This window comes from Hyperolius riggenbachi, chromosome 2 (assembly GCF_040937935.1).
Source record: "Hyperolius riggenbachi isolate aHypRig1 chromosome 2, aHypRig1.pri, whole genome shotgun sequence".
Classification (NCBI taxonomy): domain Eukaryota; kingdom Metazoa; phylum Chordata; class Amphibia; order Anura; family Hyperoliidae; genus Hyperolius; species Hyperolius riggenbachi.
In genome coordinates, this window is record NC_090647.1 from 411113937 (window position 1) to 411138761 (window position 24825).

A 24825-nucleotide genomic window follows, 5' to 3' on the forward strand; every position below is an offset into this window, starting at 1 on the left:
CTGATGTTACAGCTGACACCTAGGTAGGTGTACTGCTGTGTAATTGGATGTGTGGAGTGTGACCGGCCACTGATTGGAAGGTTATATTTAAACCTGCAGAGTGCTCCCAGTCATCGCCTGTGATAAGCATAGCTGTGGCTAGTTGCTGGCACCCAGCACTCACCCAGCACCACACTCACATTGTTGAAATACTGGATATTGACCTTTGGCTTGTATTTGACAATTCTTGTCTGCTGTTATTAACCCTTGCTTTGATTCCTGGATACTCTTTTCTGCTGCCTGGACCGACCTCTGCCTTTTACTGGATACTCTTGCCTGCCGCCTGGATTAACTTCTGCCTGTAATTGGATACTCTTGCCTGCCACCTGGACAGACCACTGCCTGTTACCTGGATACTCTTGCATGCTGCAGGCAGATAGTCCCTAGACTCCAGAAGGGCTGCTGGCAGACAGTCCCTAGACTCCAGGAGGGCTGCTTGCAGACAGTCCTTAAGACTCCAAAAGGGCTGCTTGCAGGATTTGTGTGATAAATTGGCAGGAACAGGAGTCACATTACAGGCAAGTAGCCTCTGTGTGATGTGGTTGCAATACAGATAAGCTCTCTGCTCCATCTCAGGCTATTCTCAGTCTCACCTTTGTTCCCCCCCCCCTTCCCCTAGTGCTTGCTGGCTGTGTCTTCTTGTCATACAGGAAAGCTATATAACTGCAATCCAGGCGGGGCAAATATCTTGTTTCTTCTCTTTCAGCTTTTCTCCCCTCTCTGCCTCTCCTTTGTCACTCTTCTACTTTTCCCCCATCTTACCTTCACAATTTAGGGTTGGTTTAGAGGGACGTCTGCGTGGCATCGCGTTTGGGGGCGTTGCGGCGGCTGCGCGGTCAGGCTTTCAGTAGCCTTCACGTCGCGTTTCCGATGCGGTCGCAGTTTTTATCCCCCTGCGGGGACATTAGCCGTCGCGGTTGGCCGCCCCCTGGAAGCTACATGCCGCTTCCAGGGGCAGCTCGAACGCTAGCGAAAATCGGGACCCGAACGCAGCGATCGTGCAAACACACGCAAAAGCTCGGTGTAAACGCTCCCATTCACTTGAATGAGAGCGTTTACCGCGACGTTCCGAGCGCTTGCGGTAAACGCTCTGCAAGCGTCCGTCTGAACCAGCCCTAAATCACCCCAGTCTTGTTATTAGTAACCCTAATCTAAAGGTGACCATACATGCTTTGTGTTTTACTGACATTCTTTCACTATGATCGAATCATATTGGCTTTTCCACTTGTCAGTACCGAGAATGTATGTGGCCTATAGGGTGTCATACTATAGTGAAGTGGGTAGACAGTGATGCCACTGACCACCAATAAAAAGCAGGTATGCAAGGAATGGATGTTGGGGGGGGGGGGGTTGAAAACAGTGATGGGAGGACAGGTGCAGTAACTTCAGGAATAAGCAGAGCAGAGATCATGGTGCCAGGAGGGAGGTGTTGCGTGACTGAGGGAGATGGGGGTCTGGTAAAAGGGGAGGGGGGTATCAGAGACGGAAGAGGGGTATATTTGAGGGATTAATAGAGATGGTGGTGAAGGGGAGGACATAAATGTTTGGAGGGATAAGCCTTGGGGAATTAAAGTGGCCATACATCTCTCAAATCGACGGCCGATCCACCAACCGCTTCAATAATTATTATTTAAACAGATGAAAATCTGTGCCGCCACAAGCATGACCAACCAACGATTTGACTGATTTTGGGTGGAAATTAGTTGAATGTATTGATCTGAGATGCTGGGAAATCTCGGTCCGATGTGGTCAATCAAGTGAGATAATTACAAACGATGAGAGTGAAACCCCAGCTATTGTCCCTCAAAATGTATTATGTGCCCCCCGGAGCCAGTGCATTTATACTTTACCTGTCACGCTGTCCTTCTAGTGTCCTTGCTGTATTTCTTTATTGGCTCCCCACATGACTGACTACCGGCACATAGCATGTGGGGGCGAAGTAGGAGAGGAATCGCCGCCGGGAGACTTGGGTGCAGGATACAGCCGAAATGGCTCATCCTGCTCCTGCACAAGTTCCAGGCGATGTTAAATACTATTCCCCCTCCAGGCTGACATGAATGGTGGGGGAATTAAATAATTTGGCTTCCAGCAATTGCTGGAGGCCGAATTATAGTGTTTTATAAGTAACATTAGCTCCGTCTTCTGACGGCGCTGAAGTTACTCACTGAGCGCCGCTATAGCCGTAATTCCTATTACGACCTATGGTGGCGCCGGCTGCACCCAAATCACCTGCGCTGGAATGAAAGTGTTCGTGTGGGGCGCGTGTCATGTAATTTGGGTTGGGGGTGCTGCGAAAACGAGCCTCTAGTTTGTGTTTACCCTCCAGGCCAAAAGGTCGCAGTTCTCCCCTGTAGCAAAGAGATCCCTTTAAATGTAAAAATTGATCAATTTTTAATAACCAACTATAATGCAAGAAGTGAATCCAAAAAAACGTATTCGTCCATAGGGTGCTGTCAGTCACTAAAGTAAAGTCAATGGGAGGTTGTCTACCACTCCTTTGGGAATACAGTAAAAGTCAATCTTCCAGTAATTTTCTTTGGTCAACAGACAGAGCCCCCCCCCCCCCCCCCCCCCCCCAAAAAAAAAAATCATATAGGCAATCTTCTCTAGGGTTAACTGCCTCACGCTTTATCCCAGATCTAAAAGAAAAGGGGCAACAAAGGAAATGGATCTGTAGGAAGCTAGCTACTACATGCTGTCTAATTCCACTCATTTCCTGGGTGTCTCTGTCTCACAAGCATTCACCGGCCGCGTTCCACCAGGAGCGCAGCGCACTGCTGCTGTGTCACCCGGCCTGAGAAGTGCCTGTACACGCATGCGCGATCATCAATTCTTTTCCTACTGGAACACTCTGAAGAGGTGGTGAACGCGTGCTCGCTACCCGACGTCACCAACGACATGAACGGTCACGTGGACGCGCGCGGCCCTACCTCCTAGTGTCAGAGGACTGGGCAGAAGGCAGGCGCGCTCCCGCGTCAGGCTTTGAAATGTGGGGCACGGTTGCCTTTGGAACGGACACCGCCATTTAACTTGGGGGGGGGCGCGCTGCTCGTGGACGGTGGCATCTTGAGGCGCGGTCTCTGCCCACTGTGTCTCGGCGGCGCCGGGAGGCGCTCGGTTTCCTAGAGATGGCGGAGCGCTGGGGAAGCGGCGGCCCTGAGGTGTAGAGCGGCCGCCAGCCGATGTCTATTGATGAAACGGGAGCGCTGGGTGTCACCTCCATATCTGTGCTGTGGGATTTCTGTCGGATTTATGCATAAACCTCTTGTTGGGATCTATCACCACCTCAGCTGGACCTCGTTTGTGTAATTCTCTTCTTGTCTCTTGTGGTTTAATTGGAATCCCCCTCAGGACCATGGCCGACGACGACGTGCTGTTTGAAGATGTGTATGAGCTGTGTGAGGTGATTGGGAAGTAAGTTGTACCATCAGTATTCCCGCGGAAGCAGCAATGCATGCGTTTTATATAGAGAAATGCAATATGCATGTATTAATGTATGATGACATATGTAACGCGAAACCTAAAGATGTGCTCGGTTGCATTGCACAGCTGTTCACGGTTGCTCTGTAATATCATTGTAAGTTATTGATGTTAATGGCATCCTTGCAATGTGTTCAGTGGTTGCTGTCCTCGTAGGCAGGGCATTTTGCAGTACTTGGATTACCTGTGTGTTATCCACCCAGTTCAATGCCAGTGTTGGTTGTGAATTAGCTGTATGTGACCATATGGCTTTCATCTAAGGCGGGACAAGGCTGTTATATTGCTCCATCCTTGTTGCCTGACAAATGGGAGACGGCCACAACCAGTGAGATGTGCAGAGTCTGGTTTGTATTTAAGATGGCTTTCATATAAGGGTCTTGGGATTTGACAGATGCAAGCTTTGCAGTCAAAGGGCTGTGTACGGAATCACTTGCATTGCAGGCATCGCATCACTAGTATGAATTGATGTCTACCAGGATAGCCACAACCTTAGTCATTTGTAGCATGAACCTCTCATAGTAATTCTTGAAAAGCTGTTCTGTTTCAGGTGATTGGAAGTAGGAGGTCGTTGGGTTTGGTGTGTGTGTGTGTGTGTGTGTGTGTGTGTGATTTCTTTGGTCACACTCATTTTCTTTGGCTCAATTGGTATCTATCTATACACACATACAGACAGTCCTCTACATATGACTCAAGTTATGTTTCATACTTATAAAGTTGTCTTGTACAAAATATACAGTACTTTTTGTTGTTAAGTGTTAGTGTTGTATAAACTGTTGTAAGTAGTTTAAAACACAGTAAAATCACATTGAAAACAACCATTGTTTATGCTATATGTCTAAATATAGAGTTGTTCAAAAGTAAATAATTCCCCCCCCCCATGTTTCACTATGTATACCATGTGACTCAACTTACAAACCATATGCTGAAATGGAACATGATTACTTGTATATATTCTTCACACCATAAATCTACTTTTTTAGGACTGGGCAAGTCCCAGGAGCCAGAGGTAGCTTAAACTCATTTACAAATTACAGCTATTGCTTAACTTGTAAGGTTTTCAGGAACCGTCTACTATAAAGTTGAATCCTAATTTCTAAGTGTCTGCTAGATTACATCCTATTTTGTTCCACCCCTGGACCATGTTTAATGTATACCTGTAACCACCCAGGGAAGAACATGTTAAATATACACCAGAGTGAAGGCTCTGGATCCCTTCCTGGTACTCTCTTGATCTCCTCGTTCCCCTGCTGGGCCTCCATTTTCATCTCCTGGTGGGTATATCTTTGGGTCTCGAGTACTTCTGAAGACTAGTAGCTCTACTTGGAATGCGCAAGTCCGCAGAGACCCAAGTACTACTTTAACATTAATGGGGGGGGGGGGCCCGGCAGTGGAATGAAGGGAGGCAGACCGGATTGTGAAGACTCTAAGGGGAACTAGTGCCTTCCCTCTGCTTGGGTCAGTATGTATTTTTATTCTTCCCTGGGTGGTTACAGGTATTCTGTAAGCTCCTAATGTTGTTGTGGCCAAACTGGTTGAATACTGGTACTGGGAGCCAGTGCTGGAATGCTGGGACTGTGAAAGGAGCAGGAAGGCTCTATAGGACCCAGAGCCTTCCCTGTCCTTAGGTAAGTATCTGGCTGTTACATAATTTAAAAATTTTTTTTTCCATTTTCTTTAACCATTTCAGCCTGCGGGTATTTTTCACCTTATGGACAAGAGGAATTTTCACATTTCAGCGCTCCTCCCTTTCATTCCCTAATAACTTTATCACTACTTATCACAACAAAATGATCTATACCTTATTTTTTCAGCCACCAAATAGTCTTTCTTTGGGTTGTACATTATGCTAATAATTTTATTCTAAATGCATTATAATGGGAATAATAAACAAAATGGGAAAAATCATTTTCAGCCATTATAGGTTTAAAATAATATATGCTACCGTAATTTAAATCCACACATTGTATTTGGCTGTTTGTCCCGGTTATTGCAACGTTAAAATTATATCCTTAGTATAATGTATGGTGACAATATTTGGAAATAAAGGTGCTTTTTTCAGTTTTACATCACTAATTTTTATCCCATAATTTAACAATAATATGCCCCCTTGACAGACATCTTAAAAAAAAAAAAAAATTGTATTCCCCAAAGTCAGTAGGTGTAGTTTTACTATTTGGCCACAAGATGTCCTCACTGAGTACTTCCTATTGCATACATATTGTACACAAATAGGAAGTAATGTGTTGCTACATTGTAAGTAGAGAAGTGACGCAGACATCAATGGATGCCTGCGATCACGGTGGCCTAGAGGGGAGATTAATGTAAGGGAACTTTGTTCCCATTCATAAATCTAGCGATTGGCGGAAATCAGTGGGTGGGAGGAAATGCAGCAGCTATATTTAAAGGGACACTTAAGTCAAACAAAAAAAATGAGTTTTACTCACCTAGGGCTTCCAATAGCCCCCTGCAGCTGTCCGGTGCCCTCGCCGTCTCCCTCCAGGAGAATCTCCTGGCCCCGCCGGCAGCCACTTCCTGTTTCGGTGACAGGAGCTGACAGGCTGGGGACGCGAGTGATTCTTCGCGTTCCCAGACACATTAGCACCCTCTATGCTGCTATATGGTATATGATATATGCTATAGCAGCATAGATGGCGCTATTGTGGCCAGGAACGCGAAGAATCACTCGCGTCCCCAGCCTGTCAGCTCCTGTCACCGAAACAGGAATTAATAATTATTATTACTCGTAGTTTCTTTTTAAAGCTGAATTGTAAATTCCTTCTGTTTTTAAGCGTCTCTTTAAAGCATACTTGAACTAAGTACTTATCACACAAACTTAAAGGACACTAGAGTGAGAGGGGTATGGAGGCTGTCATATGCATTTCCTTTTAAATACCAGTTGCCTGGCTGTCCTGCTGATCCCCTGCTTTAATACTTTTAGCCATAGACCCTGAACAAGCATGCAGCAGATCAGGTGTTTACATTGTCAGATCTGACAAGATTAGCTGCATGCTTGTTTCTGGTGTTATTCAGCCATAACTGCAGCCAAATTGGATCAGCAGGGCTGCTAGGTAACTGGTATTGTTTAAAAGTATAGTCCTGGCCAAAAGTTTTGAGACTGTCAAAAATATTAGTTTTCACAAAGTTTGCTGCTAAACTGCTTTTAGATCTTTGTTTCAGTTGTTTGTGTTATACTGAAATATAACTATAAGCACTTCATACGTTTCAAAGCCTTTTATTGACCATTACATGAGATTTATGCAAAGAGTCAGTATTTGCAGTGTTGGCCCTTCTTTTTCAGGACCTCAGCAATTCGACTGGGCATGCTCTCACTCATCTTCTGGGCCAAATCCGGACTGATGGCAACCCATTCTTTCCTAATCACTTCTTTGAGTTTCTCAGAATTAGTTGGTTTTTGTTTTGTCCACCTGCCTCTTGAGGAATGACCACAAGTTGTCAATGGGATTAAGATCTGGGGAGTTTCCAGGCCATGGACCCAAAATTTCAATGTTTTGGTGCCCGAGCCACTTGGTTATCACTTTTGCCTTATGACATGGTGCTCCGTCGTGCTGGAAAATGCATTGTTCTTCACCAAACTGTTGTTGGATTTTTGGAAGAAGTTTGCTGTTGGAGGGTGTTTTGGTACCGTTCTTTATTCATGGCTGTGTTTTTGGCAAAATTTGAGAGTGAACCCCACTCCCTCGGATGAGAAGCAACACCACACATGAATGGTCTCAGGATGCTTTACTGTTGGCATGACACAGGACTGATGGTAGTACTCAAATTTCTTCTCCTGACAAGCCTTTTTCCAGATCGGAAAGGGGTTTCTTTAGAGAATATGACTTTGCCCCAGTCCATTCACCATACTTTCTGCAGAAGATCAATCTTCCAAAAGTCTTCGCCTCACTGTGTGTGCGCAGATGTGCTTGCACCTGCCTGCTGCCATTCCTGAGCAACCTTCTGCACTGGCGCACTCCAATCCCACAGCTGAATCCTCTTTAGGAGGCAATCCTAGCGCTTGCTGGACTTTCTTGCATGTCCAGAAGCCTTCTTAAAGGGAACCTAAACTGAGAAGGATATGGATTTTTCCTTTTAAAATAATACCAGTTGCTTGACTCTTCTGATGATCCTGTGTCTCTAATGCTTTTAGCCACAGCCCGTAAACAAGCATGCAGATCAGGTGCTCTGACTGAAGTCAGACTGGATTAGCTGCATGCTTGTTTTAGGTGTGTGATTCAGCCACTACTGCGGCCAAAGATATCAGCAGGGCTGCCAGGCAACTGGTATTGTGTTTTAAAGGACACATCCATATCCCTCTCAGTTAAGGTTCCCTTTTACAAGAATTGAACCTCTTTCCTTGAAGTTCTTGATGATCCTATAAATTGTTGATTTATGTGCATTCTTGCCTGTGAAGCCATTTTTATGCAACGCAATGATGGCTGCTTGCGTTTCTTTGCTAGTCACCATGGTTAACAATGGAAGATTTATTATTATTATTATTGCTTTATAAAGCGCCAACATATTCCGTGGCGCTGTACAAAGTAAGAAACAAACATGGGGTATATAATACAGACAATGGTGTACACCAATATACAAGATTCATAATTAGTGACAAAATACAAAGAATGATACAAAATACAAATTATAGAATTGGTAATGACAGTGATAAAATGAACATGATGAATAAAATGTATAATGGTTACCAAGACACAAAAGGGGGAGAGAGCCCTGCCCTTGCGAGCTTACAATCTAAAGGGAATTGGGGGGGCAGGAGGAGGGGTAGTATGCAGCAAATATATAGAGGCTTTGTGTTTTTAGGATACCTAGTAGGAGTGCAATTTGGTCTTAGTACAAAGGGAAGTGGCCTAAGGTAGAGCATATGCTTGTCGGAACAAGTGTGTTTTTTAGAGAGCGTTTAAAGGTAACAAAGGTTGGCGAGTGACGGATGTGTTGTGTGAGGGCATTCCAGAGGAGGGGTGAAGCGCGTGCGAAGTCTTGTGAATGTGAGGAGTTGATTCTAGAGGAGGACAACAGAAGATCATGTGCCGATCTGAAATTGCGATTGGGTTTGTATCTGGAGATTATTGAGGATAGGTACCGGGGAGAGAGATTGTGGAGAGCTTTGTAGGTTAGGAGTTTGAATTGAATCCTCTGGTTAATTTGCAGCTAGTGAAGAGCTTGACAAAGCGGGTCGGCAGAGGAAGATCGAGAAGAAAGATGAATGAGACGAGCAGCTGAGTTCAGTACTGACTGGAGCGGGGCCAGTTTGTTAGACGGTAGTCCACAAAGTAGTACATTGCAGTAGTCCAGACGAGAAATGATGAGAGCATGTATTAACATTTTAGTTGTGTCTTGAGTGAGAAAGGGACGGATGCGAGATATGTTTTTCAGTTGGAGATGGCAGGAGCTGGTTATGGAGTGAACATAAGGAATAAAAGAGAGAGATGAGTTGAATATCACCCCCAAGCACCGAGCTTTGGGAACTGAAGTTATAGGAGTGTTATTGACATTTATTGTTCAGGCAGGGAGGTGGACAGAGACGGTGGAAAAATTATTAGTTCTGTTTTACTCATATTAAGTTTTAGGAAGCGAGAGGACATGGAGGATATAGCAGACAAGCAGTCAGGAACACGTTTAAGGAGGGAGTTAAGGTCTTGGGCAGAGAGGTACAGTTGTGTATCATCTGCATAGAGGTGGTATTGAAACCTGAATGAGTTGATTAAATCACCAAGACCATGCATGTAGATGGGAAAAAGGAGGGGACCAAGGACAGAGCCTTGGGGAACCCCGACAGACAAAGCATGAGGAGAAGAGATCTGATCTGAGTAGGAGACTGTGAAGGACCTTCCAGAGAGGTAGGAAGATAACCATGTGAGAGCAAGGCCCTTTATTCCGACATTTGAAAGTATTTGTAGGAGTAAGGTGTGGTCGACAGTATCAAATGCTGATGACAGGTCAAGAAGGATGAGTATGGAAAATTGACCTTTTGATTTGGCTGTAAGGTCATTGGCCACTTTGGTAAGGGCTGTTTCCATGGAGTGGTTAGAGCGAAAGCCAGACTGGAACTGATCAAGTAGGGAGTTAGCAGCTAAATAATGGCTTAATTCTGCATGTATATGGCGTTCAAGTAGTTTGGATGCAAATGGGAGAAGTGACACTGGGCGGTATTTGGCAAGTGTGGTAGGATCTAGAGAAGGTTTTTTAAAGAGACACTAAAGCGAAAAAAAATGATATAATGAATTGGTTGTGTACTATGAAGAATTACTAGAAGATTAGCAACAAAGAAAATATTCTCATACTTTTTATTTTCAGGTATATAGTGTTTTTTTCTAACACTGCATTATTCTATAATATGTGCAGATTACACAACACTCAGCATTCAAAATGAGTCTTTCAGAGCAGTCTGTGAAGTAATGACCTCTCCTCTAGCAGAGAAAAAGTAAACCGTTTACTTACAGTTGAGATAATAAAAGTCAGATAACAGCCCTCTCCAGGACTAACTTAGTCGGAGAGCTTAATGGCTTGTTTGCATAGAGATAACTGGAGTTTCTCAACTCTTCCTGTACTGGAAAGAATTAGACTGATGTATCTGATCTTAATGTTTTATTTCTTAGCTGTACTACACATACAAATCATAATATCATAATTTTTTTTTTCGCTTCAGTGTCTTTTTAAGTAGTGGTGTCACAACAGCTTTTTTGAGTGGGGACGGAAAGATGCCAGTAGAGAGCGACAGGTTAAATAGCGTTTAGTGCAGGCAAGAGAGATGAGGATAGCTGCGGAATGAAATGGGAGGGAATAGGATCCAAAGAACAGGTGGTTAGATTAGCTTTGGCAATTATAGAGGAAAGAGTGTTCAGAGAGTGGAGAGAAGGCAGTTAGAGAACAGTCAATGAGAGGTGTGGAGGTGGGATTTGAGGGCTGCATGGAGAATTCACTTCTGATTTTGTCAATTTTATCAGTGAAGTATGTTGCAAATTCTTCAGCTGATAAGCAAGATGGAGGAGGAGGGGGATGGAGAACGGAGTTGAAGGTGCTGAACAAGCGTTTTGGATTGTGTAAATGGGCGGATATTAGGGAAGAAAAATAGGACTTTTTTGCCACAGAGAGTGCGTTTCTGAAGTTGTTCAAGGCAATTTTATATAAGCTGAAGTCCTCACTTGTGTTACTTTTCCTCCAGCGCCGTTCAGCTGCTCTAGAGCATCTTTTTCACTGTTTAGTGGTTTTTGTCATCCAGGGTTGGCGACAGACACGGTGAGGGCGGGTATTGACGAGGGGGGTGAAGTCATCCAAGACTTTTGTAATGGAGCTGTTGTAGTGTATAGCAGCCGAGTCTGGGTCAGTGAAGGATTGTGTGAGGAGAGGTGCCAGGGCAGCAGAGACAGTTTGAATGTCTAGATTGCGATAGTTTCTGCGAGTATGTGAGCGAGCTTGTGCGAGGGTGGTAGGAAAAGAGGAGGAGAGAAGCTAAGTAGGTTTTGGTCAGAGAGTGGTAGAGGATCATTAGTAAAGTCAGTGACAGAGCAGAGACGATTGAATACAAGGTCAAGCGTATGGCCATCAGTGTGGGTTGAGGTAGAGGACCACTGAGACAAGCCATAGGAGGAAGTGAGTGATAGACGTTTTTTGGAGACAGTGTTATTGGTGTCAATAGGAATGTTAAAATCACCCATGATGATGGTAGGGATGTCGGAGGATAGGAACTGGAGAAGCCAGGCAGAGAAATGATCCAAGAAAACCGAAGCAGGGCCTGGAGGGCGGTAAATAACTGCAATTTGGAGGTTTGAGGGAGAGTATAGTCGGACTGCATGAACTTCAAAGGATGGCAGGGAGAGAGAGGGAATAGGAGTGAGAGGCTTGAAGGAGCATTTATCTGAGAGGAGAATGCCCACACCACCACCATGCTTATTCCCACCTTTAGGAGTGTGGGTAAAGCGGAAACCTCCATAGGAGAGGGCGGCAGGTGAGACTGTCAGAAGGGGTCAGCCAGGTTTCAGTGATCCCAAAGAATGTGAAAGCATTGGAAATGAAAAGATCACGGATAAAGGGCAGTTTGTTGCAGACTGAGCGGGCATTCCAGAGGGCAGCCGAGATCGGAGGGGGTGTAGGGGGAAGGAGTGGAATATTAATAAGGTTACAGTAAGAGGGAGGGAAATTTGATTTATTGCAAACAGTGTGATTAGCAGGGGGGAGTGGGGGTCCAGGGTTAGGTGAAATGTCCCCAGCAACAAGGAGGAGGAGTAGACAGATATAGCGGAGCAGAAGTTGCGGTGTAGACTTATATTTCGACATAGTGTGACATGGAAGGTGAGGTTGTAAGTACAAGAAAATCTCCTGAGAGGCGAGCTGTGGAGTGGATAGGAGGGATGGTGAAATGTACAGCATATTGCTTACAGCAGGGGGATGTAGTGTGTGGAGAGATTTGAGGATGGCTGGGGAGAGCAGGCAGATAGTAAACACTAGGTTAAACATTTTTGCAACTAACCAGGATGACGACGACGACGACGACACGTGTAAAGGACTTGTGGATTGGTGAATGGTAGGTAAATTCTCGGTATTTGGGATGGAAACATCTCCATGAATCGTATAATTCATGGTTTAAAGGGGACCTTCAGCCTAAGCAAACATACTGTCATTAAGTTACATTAGTTATGTTAATTAAAATGGATAGCTAATATAATCTCTTACCCACCCTGTTTTAAAAGAACAGGCAAATGTTTGTGATTCCATGGAGGCAACCATCTTTTTCATGGGGGCAGCCATCTTTTTGGTTGAAAGGAGGTAACAGGGAGTATGAGACACAATTCCAACTGTCCTGTGTCCTGATCACCCCTTCCAGCTGTGCGCGCTAGGTTTCAAATCTCAAATTCAAAATAAAAAACAAACAAATTTGCACCAAAACAGAAAAAGAACATTAGAAATCCCATCATGCTTTGCACAGCATCAGGGGAAAAATGCCCGGGCAGTTTTCTTCTGTGCAGCTAAAAATAAGGCTTGGGTAAGAAAAACAAAGTTCTGATGCTGTGAAACTGTTAAAGAAACACCAAGCCTTTTCAGTGCTGCTGAGTAGATTTTTAGTCTGGAGGTTCACTTTAACAAAGCAGGTTGTAGAATGGAGTGTGATTTTTCTAATATTGGACGTGCAATCCATCTGAACATCTGCTATAGCATTAAAATCTCCTGACACAAATAGGTGTCCTTTATGGAGTGCAGTAATCTTTTTGAGGTTTTTTTTTTTTTTTTTTTTTTTTTTTGTTAATAAATTTCAGTTGGTGTGAATTTGGGGAGTATAAGCTTGCAAATGTATATTCCTGAGAGTTTGATTGATCCTCTAACAACCACCAATCTACCGTCTTCGCTTGTGAAGGTCTCTTCTACCACTAAGCCCAGCGTGTCTTTGACAGCAATACATACCCCAGCTTTCTTTTTATTACTTTTTAAAGTGGAATGAAATACATTAGAGAATTGGTGTAATTTAAATCGACTTGCTGAGATTTTGGTCAAATGTGTCTCTTGTATACACACAATGGCCTCGATTCATAAAGCATTTCCGCATGCGGAAATGCTGAAAACTGCTCACTTTACCGACCACACAGCAAAATCTGTATTCATAAAGGCTTTTTCCGCATGAAAAGCCGACATTCGCCAGCAGAGTGATAAATCACCGCCTTGTGCGGTGATTATCATAACAAAAGTAACAAATGTCAATTCATAAAGGTTAGAGGAAGCGGTATGCAGATGGGGATTACCGCTACCTCTGATGTGGCGAGAAGCGTGCGGAATACATTGTAGTGAATGGGACAGACCTCCCAAGCAGCTGCAGAGAGAACACCGTGCGGAGGGACTCCGCCTGCTTCTCCTGTTTCCGCATGTCTCCCAACAGCCTAACGCTAGCCTACAGCGGAATATCTCCGCACGCCTATCACAACTAGAAACATTTTTATGAATTACCACCCTGAAGGCTGAAATACCGACAGCGGTGTTTCCCCGCTCGAGTTTACCTTACCGACAGCACTTTTATGAATCGAGGCCAATGTCTGCATTCTGTTCCTTAATCAATTTTTGCAGGAGATATCGTTTTCTGTGTGAATTTAGCCCTCTCACGTTAATTGACAGAATATTAGTCTTGCAACATAGTTATTAATATAATTGCAGTTATACAGACCGTACCATAGCGTCAGCCCATCACGCGTCCTGGAGAATCCACATACTTTCTGCACATCAAAACTCTGAGCATAAAGAAATAGGTTGAAAAGGACAACAATCTGCATATTTGATAGGAACAAAAGAACAACAGAAAAGTGAGCAAAAGACTGGTGAGCATCACCCTCCTTTTTAAAATGTCAAGTCTGCCATTGTAAACCAATCAGTCTGACATCAGAATCCATTTATTTTCGCCAAGTAAGTTTGCACCTACAAGGAATTTGTCTTGGCAGTTGCTTAACAAACACAAACAAAAACAATACAAGGACAGACAGTGTGTTTATTACAAGTCAAGGACATTATAAGTATAGTGGCAGGCAGTAAGCATTGTGAGAATTGTTCATTTTCAGTTCTGTGCTGATTACTTTCAAGTCCTAGCAGCTCTAGCGTGGTTCAGCATCAAGTATGGCTACCGCTTGAGGAAAAAAGCTGTTCCTGTGTCTAGAGGTTTTGGTAGCGATTGACTGGAATCTTACTCCTGGAGGCATGCGCTGGAAGATGGAGTGAGCTGGGTGAGAGGGGTCAGAGGCAATTTTGGTCGCTCTCTTTCTGCACATGCTAGCGTAAAGATCCTGCAGGGAAGGTAAGCTGCAGCCAATCATCCTTTCCGCTGATCGGATGATGATCTCCAGCCTTGTGCTCGTCAACATTCTCACCTGAGTTAACAAGACGATTACTGAAATGATCTCAGCAGGTCATTTAACCACTTAACGACCGCCCACTGCACAGGGGCGGTCGGAAAGTGGATGCCGCAAGGACCGCCGTACGCACAGAGGCGATGGTCCTTTTAGGGGCATGGGCGGAGCGATCGCATCATCCGTGACGTGATCCTCCGCCAGGGATCGATGGCCGGGCATTTGGCCTCCAGCCCGCCGGCCAATTAGCAGCGCCGGCGGGTGGAGGAATACGAAAATACAGCAAATCAAAGTGTATAATGCACTTTGTTAGGTAAACAAAGTGCTTTATACACGCTTCCTCCTCGCCTCGTGGTCTCATTGTTCCAGAGACCACCAGCGAGGAGGAAGCACTAGTGAGTATACACCACACATTTTTTTTTCAAACAGCCCCCCTGATCTCCCACCCCAGCCTTCAGACCCCCCCCCCTGATCACCCCAGCAGACCCCTGCCAGCACCCTTGCACCCCTCTAACCCCCCCCCCCACCGGTCACTATCGACGCTATCCCCTAGATTAGGTACCTAACTGCCTTCTAATCACCCCTGATTCCCCCCCCCCACCTTTAGATCACCTCCAGACCTCATCCCAGACTACCCCCCCTGTATACTGTATACAACTAGCTTACCCCTGATTCCCCCTCTGATCACCCCTCAGCACCCCCCACCCATCAGAGCAGACCCTAAGTGCCTCGCGGGGGCAACCGATCACCTGCCCAGACCCTCGATTGCCCTCAGACCCCCCTCCTGATTACATCCCCTGCACATTGTTTACATCTGTCCTCCCCAGCAATCACTAACTGATCTTCGATCAGTAACCCTCTGTGTCTGCTTCTCATCAGATCAGGACTGTCTGTCCCGTGCGGGCTCCTGATCACCCCCCTACCCCCTCAAATCGCCCTCAGCCCCCCCCCCCCCCCCAATCACCTTCCGAGTGCATTGTAATTGACTGTGCTGTGATTGTATTGGATTGTGCTGCAAATGTATTCGATTGTGCAGCAATTGTATTTGATTGTCCCGTGATCTGCTTCGATTGTTCTGTGATTGTTTGATTGCCTCTGAGAGAACCACACACACCACACACACACCACACACACCACACACACACCACACACTAAAAACCCATCAATCACTCCCTGTCAGTATCTGTCAACGCTATTCCCTAGATCAGGTCCCTAACTGCACCCTAGGGTCTTCTGACCACCCCCCTGTATACTGTATATACATCTGCCTTACCCACTGATCACCTATCACCCCTTGTCACCACCACCCATCCGAGCAGACCCTTAACTGTCCCTTGGGGACACCTGATCACCCGCCCAGACCCTCAGATTACCCTCAGATCCCCCCCCTCCTGATAACCTCCCCAGTGCATCGTTTACATCTATTCTCCCCTGTAATCACTCACTAATCTCCCATCGGTCACCCCCTGTGTCTGCCACCCATCAGATCAGGGCCCACCTAATCAACCCCCCCACACCCTCAGATCGCCCTCAGATACAACCCCCCCCCCCCCCAATCACCTTCCCAGTGCATTGTATTTGATTGTGCAGACATTGTATTTGATTGCCCCGTGATTGGCTGTGATTGCCCTGTGATTGCCCCGTGATTGGCTGTGATTGTCCTGTGATTGCCTCTGATTTCCCCACCCCAGATCACCCCCCCCCTGTCACTATCCTAGTGATTTTAAAAAAACTTTTTTTTTTTTTTTTCTAAGGGCCTGTTTCCACTACATGCGGATTCTGGATGCAGAATACTGACTCCAATGAATGCCTATGGGAAATCTGCATCAGAAAAATTGCGTTCAGTGGAAACAGGCCCATAGGCATTCATTGGAGTCAGTTTTTCTGCATCCAGAATCTGCGTGTAGTGGAAACAGGCCCTAAAAACAGAATTTTTTTTTTCTGATCACTGCAAAAAACAGTGTACAATAGCTGTGGCACTGTAAAGATCAGTTATTGATTTTTGTTTTTAATCAACACTCAGTGACCACAGCTTTCTGCTCCTCAAGTACTCCCTTTTTGCTAGGTAGGTGCTCTTTTTTTTTCTGGGTAGTCTCAGAGGAATATCCCCTAAATTTAGCAGTCCACCATGGCAAGGAAGAGTTATTCCGATGAGGTGTTCAGGTACTTGGCCTAGTCGGATGAGGACGATTGGGACGACTAATTCGACGAATCTTCTGGGTCAGAGTTTGAACCTGTAGAGGACCGTGGCTCACTGACCGATGGGGATGACGAGGTTGAGGTCCCGGCTAGAGCCAGGCGTACCACACCCCATGTCGTTGGATCGCAAGGTGGCGCATGATCAGCCTCAAGGGCAGCAGAGTGGTGCTAGTGCTGGTCTGAGATTACATGGTGGGGCAGGCACCAGCAGCACAGAATATCCTGGACTTAGCACCAGTGCTTCCTTATACCCTGGTGAAGTGGCGAGCACCAGCATGGAAGTTGAAACTGGTTCGGTGGCACGTGCAGTAAGATCCCGGTCGCAGCCAACAAGAAGACGGGCCTGTACTACCCCTAGTTTACCATAGGTGCTGGCAAATCCTGATTGGCATTCCCCTGATTCCGCCGCACCCGTACTGCCCCCTTTCACCGCTCAGTCTGGAGTCCCAGGTGGAGACAGATAATATAGGATCGGCCCTAGATTTTTTTTCTATCTATCACCCAGGATCTCTTGGCCTTAGTCGTGGCAGGGACAACCGTAAAGTCACACAATTTATAACCGCCAATCCGAATAACTTTCTTGCCCAGCCTTTTCGGTGGAAACCAGTCCAAGTTTCTGAAATAATTTTTTTTTTTTTGGGCCTTTTCCCCCACATGGGACTAGTCAAACTAAATGTGTTGCTGTCTTATTGGTCTACGGACCCAGTATATCACGTTCCCTTGTACTCTGCTGCCATGTCCAGGACACGATTTGAGAACATTCTGCGCTTCCTGCACTTCAGTAACGAAACCTGTCATTGAAGTGACCACCCTGCTTATGACCGGCTCCACAAAATTTGGCCCCTCATAGACCACCTGTGATCCAGATTTGCAGATGCTTATACCCCTGAACAGGACATCTACGTAGACGAGTCCCTCATACGTTTTACCGGGCGCCTTCGCATCAAACAGTACGTCCCAAACAAGCGCGCCCGGTATGGGGTGAAACTGTATAAGCTATATGAAAGGGCCACAGGCTATACATCTTATTTTAGGGTCTATGAGGGAAAGACTCAAAATTGGAGCTGGTCGGATGCCCTGACTACCTGGGGAGCAGTGGAAAGGTTGTGTGGGACTTGGTGTAACCCTTGTTCCAGAAGGGGTACCATCTTTATGTGGACAATTATTACACAAGTGTGGCCCTCTTTCAGCAAATCCGATGCTGTGACACCGTGCGGCCCAGTCGCCGGGGCTTCCCCCAACGGCTCATTACCACTAGACTTCAACGGGGGCAGAGGGCCGCCTTCTGTGCTGACGACCTGCTTGCGGTGAAATGGAAGGACGAGGGATGTTTTTTCTGTCCACCATTCACGCAGACACGACAGTCCAAATTCAACGGCGAACTGAGGTCATTGAAAAACCCCTTGTCGTCCACGACTATAATACTAACATGGGAGGGGTGGACTACAATGACCAGAGGTCAGCTCCCTATTTAATTTCCTGTAAAACAAGACGCTGGTATAAAAAGTGTCTTTTTATCTCATTCAATTGGCAGTTTACAACAGCTTTGTTCTCTACAGTAAGGCTGGGAGAACTGGATCTCTTATTCAATTTCAGAAAGAGGTCATTATGCAACTCCTGTATCCAGGAGGTGCCGTGGCCCAACCCCCAGATGCAACTAGCCGGCTGCATGGAAGGTATTACGCCTATCCAATTCCAAGTACCCCAGGTCAACGCACCCGAAGAAAACGTTGTCGTGTCTGCAGCAGGGCTGGAATAAAGCGTGACACCACTGTTTTCTGTCCCACCTGTCCTCACCAGCCTGGCCTATGCCTTGGGGAGTGTTTTGAGAGGTACCTCGAGCAGGTACACTATTAGAGAGTAGGAAACTCCAGACACAGCAGTAGGCACACAAGGCTCTCTCAGTGCTATTTCACACTGGTGCGATGCGTTAGGGCAAATTGCCTAGCAAAAGTCACACTTTGCGCCCCCCCCCCCCCCCACGCCGGAAGTGCTCGACTTAACGCTAGTGCATGCCTATGTTACTGCGTGGCTTCTGCGGCAATTTAGGTCGGCCCGGAAGTCATGTTAGTCTCTGGCGACGCACTTAATTACTAGGCCAAATTCTACTCTTGTGGTATTCCCTGGAGGTATTTTTTGGGCGATACGGTGCGGCGGGCTCGATCCACCGGATATGCCAATATGCAGTGTGAAACCAAACGTCTGCTTTTGAGAGACCCTCATACACAGGGCTGCCAGAAACCGCTCCTTTTACTTGGGACAGAATGCGTAATGTACTTCGCCACAACTCTGTGTGATTTGCACTTCGCACATTGTCCCATGGGGGAGGAGAGGTTTGTCCTCGGAAGGTAAGTTAAAAAAAACCTTCCGGGGAGAAGATGGCTAAACGGTTGGAGATTTTAAACTAGGATCTGGGGGGAGGTGGGAGGATAAAGTCTCAATACGTAGACAAGATGAGGTAAAAAGACAGTGGGAGCCTAACATTATGGGGGGTGGAGAGGGGGGTGGGGACAGTGTAAAGATTAAGGAGGTTGGTAAAAATTCAAGTAGCCCATTTCATGTAAACAAAATTGGTAAATGTGGTGGTTAAAATATAAAGTGCATGGTAACCAATGCTCGGAGCCTTGCAAATAAAATAGACGAACTAGACTTCATTCTGAATGACAAAGGCTATGACATTGTGGGAATAACCGAGACATGGATGGATGAAAGCCATGACTGGATAGCTAATTTAAAAGGATACAATGTGTTTAGGAGGGATAGAACAGGGAAAAAAGGTGGAGGGGTTTGTCTTTGTTAAGAATTCTCTTACAGCTGTCCTCAACGATGAGATGGAGGAAGATTGCGAAGATGTGGAGTCCGTTTGGGTAAATATTCATGGTGGAAATAAAAGCTGCCAATTGCTTATTGGGGTATGCTACAGGCCACCTTTTATTAATGAAGCTGCAGAACTGCGATTACTACAGCAGATTGAAAAAGCTGCAAGTAAAAATGAGGTCATAATTATGGGCGACTTCAACTTTCCAGACATTGACTGGAGTATTGAGGCTACCCATTCTGGTAAAAGCAGCAGATTTCTGGCAGCACTACAGGACAATTACTTGACTCAAATGGTAACTGAACCAACTAGGGGGAATGCGTTACTGGATCTGATCATTTCTAATAGACCAGATAATGTATCAAATGTGCAGGTTTAAGAACATTTGGGAAATAGTGATCACAACATAACGTTTGATCTGGTGACTGATAGGCCACGGGGCAGCGAGACCACTAAAACTATGAATTTTAGAAAAGCAAAGTTCAATCAAATTAGGCAGGCACTAAGTTTGGTGAACTGGGATAATGTACTACAAGGGGAAGACACTGAAGGGGAATGGCAAGTTTTTAAACTTATACTCAATCAATATTGTAGTATGTACCGTATTTTTCGGACTATAAGACGCTCCGGACTATAAGACGCACCCAGGTTTAGGGGGTAAAGACCAGGGGAAAAAATATACTAAACCTGGGCGCATCCATGGTCCAGGAGTGTCTTATGGACCTTGTTACACTGCTAAGTTACACTAACCCCTGATGTCCCCACAAACTATACTAAACTACACTTCACTAACTCCTGCTGCCCCCCATTCTCCAAGCCCCCCCCCCCCCACCAAGCTACACAGCTACACTGCACTACACAACCCTCCCCCCCCCCCCTCCTTTCTTTCCCCAGCTACACTAACTAAACAGTAAATTTCAGTACATTAAAGAAAATATCTCCAGCCTGGGTGGCAGTGCTGGGTCCAGTGTGGGTATCCATGCCATGTAAATGATGGCAGCAGCACCAGTGTGATCCACAGTCTTCTAAAGGTCATAGCAGCAGCTGCTGTAACTATGCACACTTCTTGTCCTTTGATCTTAATCCCCTCCCCCCCCCAGCAGCGTGTTCCACAATGTTTACATGTGACACAGGAGAAGCTGCCGTTATCAGCATAGCTAGTCCTTTGTCTCGCCCAGAAGCCGTCACCTCTAATGCTGGTCCTTTAAACTTGCCCAGTATACACGGCCCGCCGTCATCTCCAATGCTCGTCCTTTGATCTCACCCAGAAGCCATCACCCGCTGTTAGCTCTAATGCCGGAAGATGTCACCCGCCATGATCACTGTCGATCCTTTAAACTTGCCCAGAATACGCCGTCCTTGGATCTTGTCCAGCGTCAGACCCGATTAGCACGATCCATGCTGACAGGCAATTCAGCCACTATAGCGGCAGAGTCCTCAGGCTTCCGTACTACCCCGTTTACTGGCGCCCTCTAATGACCTGTGTTGCACGTGCGCCGGGTCATGGGGTGACGTACGTAAACGGGGTAGTACGGAAGCCTTAGGACTCTGCCGCTATAGTGGCTGAATTGCCTGTCAGCATGGATCGCGCTAATAGGGGTCTAACGCTGGGCAAAATCCAAGGACGGTGGGCGGCATATTCTGGGCAAGTTTAAAGGATCGACAGTGATAATGGCGGGTGACGGCTTCGGGCATTAGAGATAACAGCGGGTGACGGCTTCTGGGTGAGATCAAAGGACGAGCATTGGAGATGACGGCGGGCGGCGTATTCTGGGCAAGTTTAACCTCCTTGGCGGTAACCCCGTGTGTGACACGGGGTAAGCCGCCGGAGGGTGCCGCTCAGGCCCTGCTGGGCCGATTTTCATAATTTTTTTTTTTTTTTGCTGGACGCAGCTAGCACTTTGCTAGCTGCGCCAGCACTCTGATCGCCGCCGGCCCCCGCCCGATCGCCGCTATCTGCTGCGGCGCGCGGCCCCCCCCCCCCCCCCCCCCCCAGACCCCAGCGCTGCCTGGCCAATCAGTGCCAGGCAGCGCCGAGGGGTGGCCCGGGACTCCCAATGACGTCCCGACGTCGGTGACGTCATCCCGCCCCGTCGCCATGGCGACGGGGGAAGCCCTCCAGGAAATCCCGTTCTATGAACGGGATTTCCTGATCGGAGATCGCCGAAGGCGATCGAAGCGGGCGGATGCCGCTCAGCAGCGGCTATCATGTAGCGAGCCCTCGGCTCGCTACATGATAAAAAAAAAAAAAATTTTTTTTAAAAACTGCTGCGCTCCCTCCTGGCGGTATTTTTCATACCGCCAAGGAGGTTAAAGGACCAGCATTAGAGGTGACGGCTTCTGGGCGAGATCAAAGGACTAGCTGTGCTGATAACGGCGGCTTCTCCTGTGCCACATGTAAACATTGTGGAAAGCGCTGCTGCAGGGCACGCTGGGGGGGAGGAGATTAAGATCAAAGGACAATTCGTGTGCATAGTTACAGCGGCTGCTGCTATGCCGCTCTGGACAGCACTCGCTCGCTTAGGACCTATTTAACCATACGGAAACAAGCACCAGGGTAGCTTACATTGGGACATTCGGACTATAAGACGCAGGTACTTTTTCTCCCCACTTTTGGGGGAGAAAAAGTGCGTCCTATAGTCCGAAAAATATCCCATATGGAAACAAAATATCTAGGAATAAAAAAAGGCCTCTATGGATGAATAGAAAGGTTAAAGAATAAAATGAAGAGGAAAAAGAATGCCTATAAGGTCTTAAAACAGGAGGTGACCGAGGCTGCACTAAGCAATTATAAGGAGTGCAATAAAAATTGTAAAAAAGAAATTAGGCAGGCAAAGATTGAAGCTGAAAAACATATTGCTAAGGATATCAAATCTAACCCAAAAAAGTTTTACAAGTACATTAACTCTAAAAAAAAAGTTGACTGTATAGGACTCCTAAAGGATGAGGGTGGGAACTCAATGGTGGATGACCAAGGTAAGGCAGAGTTATTAAATGCTTTCTTTGCTTCGGTCTTCACAAAAGAAACAGCACTGTTGCAAACTACAGAGGCGGAAGAGTCTCAATCTTCTAACACTAATATTAAATACTTAATGCAGGAAGAAGTGAAGGCAAGACTAAATAAATTAAAAATAGACAAGGCACCTGGCCCGGATGGCATGCGTCCTCTGGTCCTAAGGGAATTAAGTTCAGTTATAGATAAACCCCTTTATCTTATCTTTTGTGACTCTCTTGCAACTGGCAGAGTCCCAGTGGATTGGCGTACAGCCCACGTTTTCCCATTATTTAAGAAGGGCAAAAAATCAGATCCAGGAAATTATAGACCTATAAGCTTAACATCAGTTGTATGCAAACTATTTGAGGGGTTAGTAAGGGATACTATACATGACTTCATAGTAGAAAATAATCTTATTTCTCAGCATCAACATGCTGAAGACAGATCCTGTTTGACTAACATGCTCAGCTTTTATGAGGTAGTGAATGCTAATATGGATATTGGGAATGCTGTAGATGTGATATACTTGGACTTTGCAAAGGCCTTCGACACTGTTCCCCACAAAAGTCTGGTGCAAAAGTTGAGGATGCAAGGACTGGGGAAGAGTCTGTGTTCATGGTTAGGGAACTGGCTAATGGACAGAAAACAAAGAGTTGTGGTCAATGGATCGTACTCACAATGGGAGACTGTTAGCAGTGGGGTCCCACAGGGGTCTGTTCTGGGTCCAGTGCTCTTTAATTTATTTATTAATGACCTAGTAGATGCAATAGTGAGCAATGTTGCTATTTTTGCAGATGATACAAAATTGTGCAGAATCATCAACTCTCAGGAAGATAGTGTCATATTGCAACAGGATCTGGATAGGATGGCTATATGGGCACATACATGGCAGATGAAATTCAATGTTGACAAATGTAAAGTCATGCATTTTGGACGTACTAATGGTCTAGCACCATACAAAATAAATGGGATACAGTTGGGGACATCAAACTTGGAGAAGGACTTAGGAGTACTCATTGACAACAAGTTAAATAATCGTACTCCATGCCAAGCTGCTGTAGCTAAAGCTAACAATTTTGGAATGCATTAAAAGGGAAATAAAAACTCGATGCTAGCATAATATTGCTCCTGTTTAACTCTCTAGTAAGGCCACATCTGGAATATGGAATTCAGTTCTGGGCACCACATTACAAAAAAGATATTGCAGTTTTAGAGCAGGTGCAGAGACGAGCAACAAAATTGATACGTGGGATGGAAGGTCTCACTTATCAAGAAAGGTTAGATAAACTGGGTTTATTTAGTTTAGAGAAAAGACGCCTTAGAGGGGATCTAATTAACATGTATAAATACATCAGAGGGCAATATAATACCTTGGCGGATGAGCTTTTTGTCCCTAGGCCTTCTCTAAGGACTAGAGGACATGATCTGCGCATGGAGGAAAAACGTTTTAGCCATTTAAGAAAGGGTTCTTTACAGTAAGAGTGATTAAGATGTGGAATGCATTGCCACAGGAAGTCGTTATGGCAAACTCTATACCTGCATTTAAAGGGGGCTTAGATGCTTTCCTTGCGTTGAAAGACATCCATGGCTACAATTACTAGGTAATGCCTAATGATGTTCATCCAGGGATTTTATCTGATTGCCATCTGGAGTCGGGAAGGAATTTTTCCCTTTAGGGGCTAATTGGACCATGCCTTGTAAGGGTTTTTTCGCCCTCCTCTGGATCAACAGGGATATGTGAGGGAGCAGGCTGGAGTTGTACTTTATACTGGTTAAACTCGATGGACGTATGTCTTTTTTCAACCAAAATAACTATGTAACTATGTAGGTGTGCAAAAAAGTGAATGTTTGGTTCACAATGTTAAAGTTTTGTTTGAAAAAGTGTATAAATGTTAATAAAGGTATTGCTTTGCTGCTTGCGTTTTTTTTTTTTTTTTTTTTCTCTTTTTTTCCTTCCATAACCCTTCCAGGTGGACCGAGCGACTGACCAACCAACCAGCTGCGGCACTGTTGGTGCATCCTGACAAAGGCATTGTGCGTCTGTCAGATTACACACAAGTCGGTGCATGCAGCGCTGCAGGACGAGATTTCGCCTCCGCAGTAAAAAAGATACGTTTGCCGAGGCATATGAGCTGAGGGGCGGTGTTAGAGTTCCTATGCTTTGGCAAGCACTTTGTATCAAAAAAAGAACTCTGGCAATGATTTGTTGCGGGGAGTGGGTGGACATTTTTGGGTGGCAGCTTCTATGTCCTGGCAGACGCCTTCCCCTCCTTTTTTTTCACTTTTTTTTTTTTTTTTTTTTTTTTTTTTTGGCAGATATTTTTTTTCTTCCACACTGATTTTTTTTGACGGGCATTTTTACTTTCGGCCCAGAGTACATTACCCGTATGCCCAATATAAGGAGTATAGCAGAAACTCCTAATACTGGCCATACATGTAATGATTGCAGAGACCCTAAA

At 45.7% G+C, this 24825-nt stretch overlaps 1 protein-coding gene across 17 annotated transcripts in view; it reads left to right on the plus strand.

Annotated features, from left to right (window-relative positions):
• Window positions 1–2950: 2950 nt before the first annotated feature.
• The window catches only part of CASK (calcium/calmodulin dependent serine protein kinase), a 461253-nt gene continuing 439378 nt past the window's right edge, over window positions 2951–24825 (plus strand). For 15 of the 17 annotated variants that reach the window (XM_068269833.1, XM_068269836.1, XM_068269834.1 and 12 more), the window contains exon 1: window positions 2951–3453. In XM_068269833.1, coding sequence (XP_068125934.1) covers window positions 3395–3453 — 59 coding nt within the window. In that variant the 5' untranslated portion in view covers window positions 2951–3394. The remainder of the gene's footprint in view (window positions 3454–24825) is intronic. The other 2 variants (XM_068269843.1, XM_068269849.1) reach the window with 1 other exon arrangement.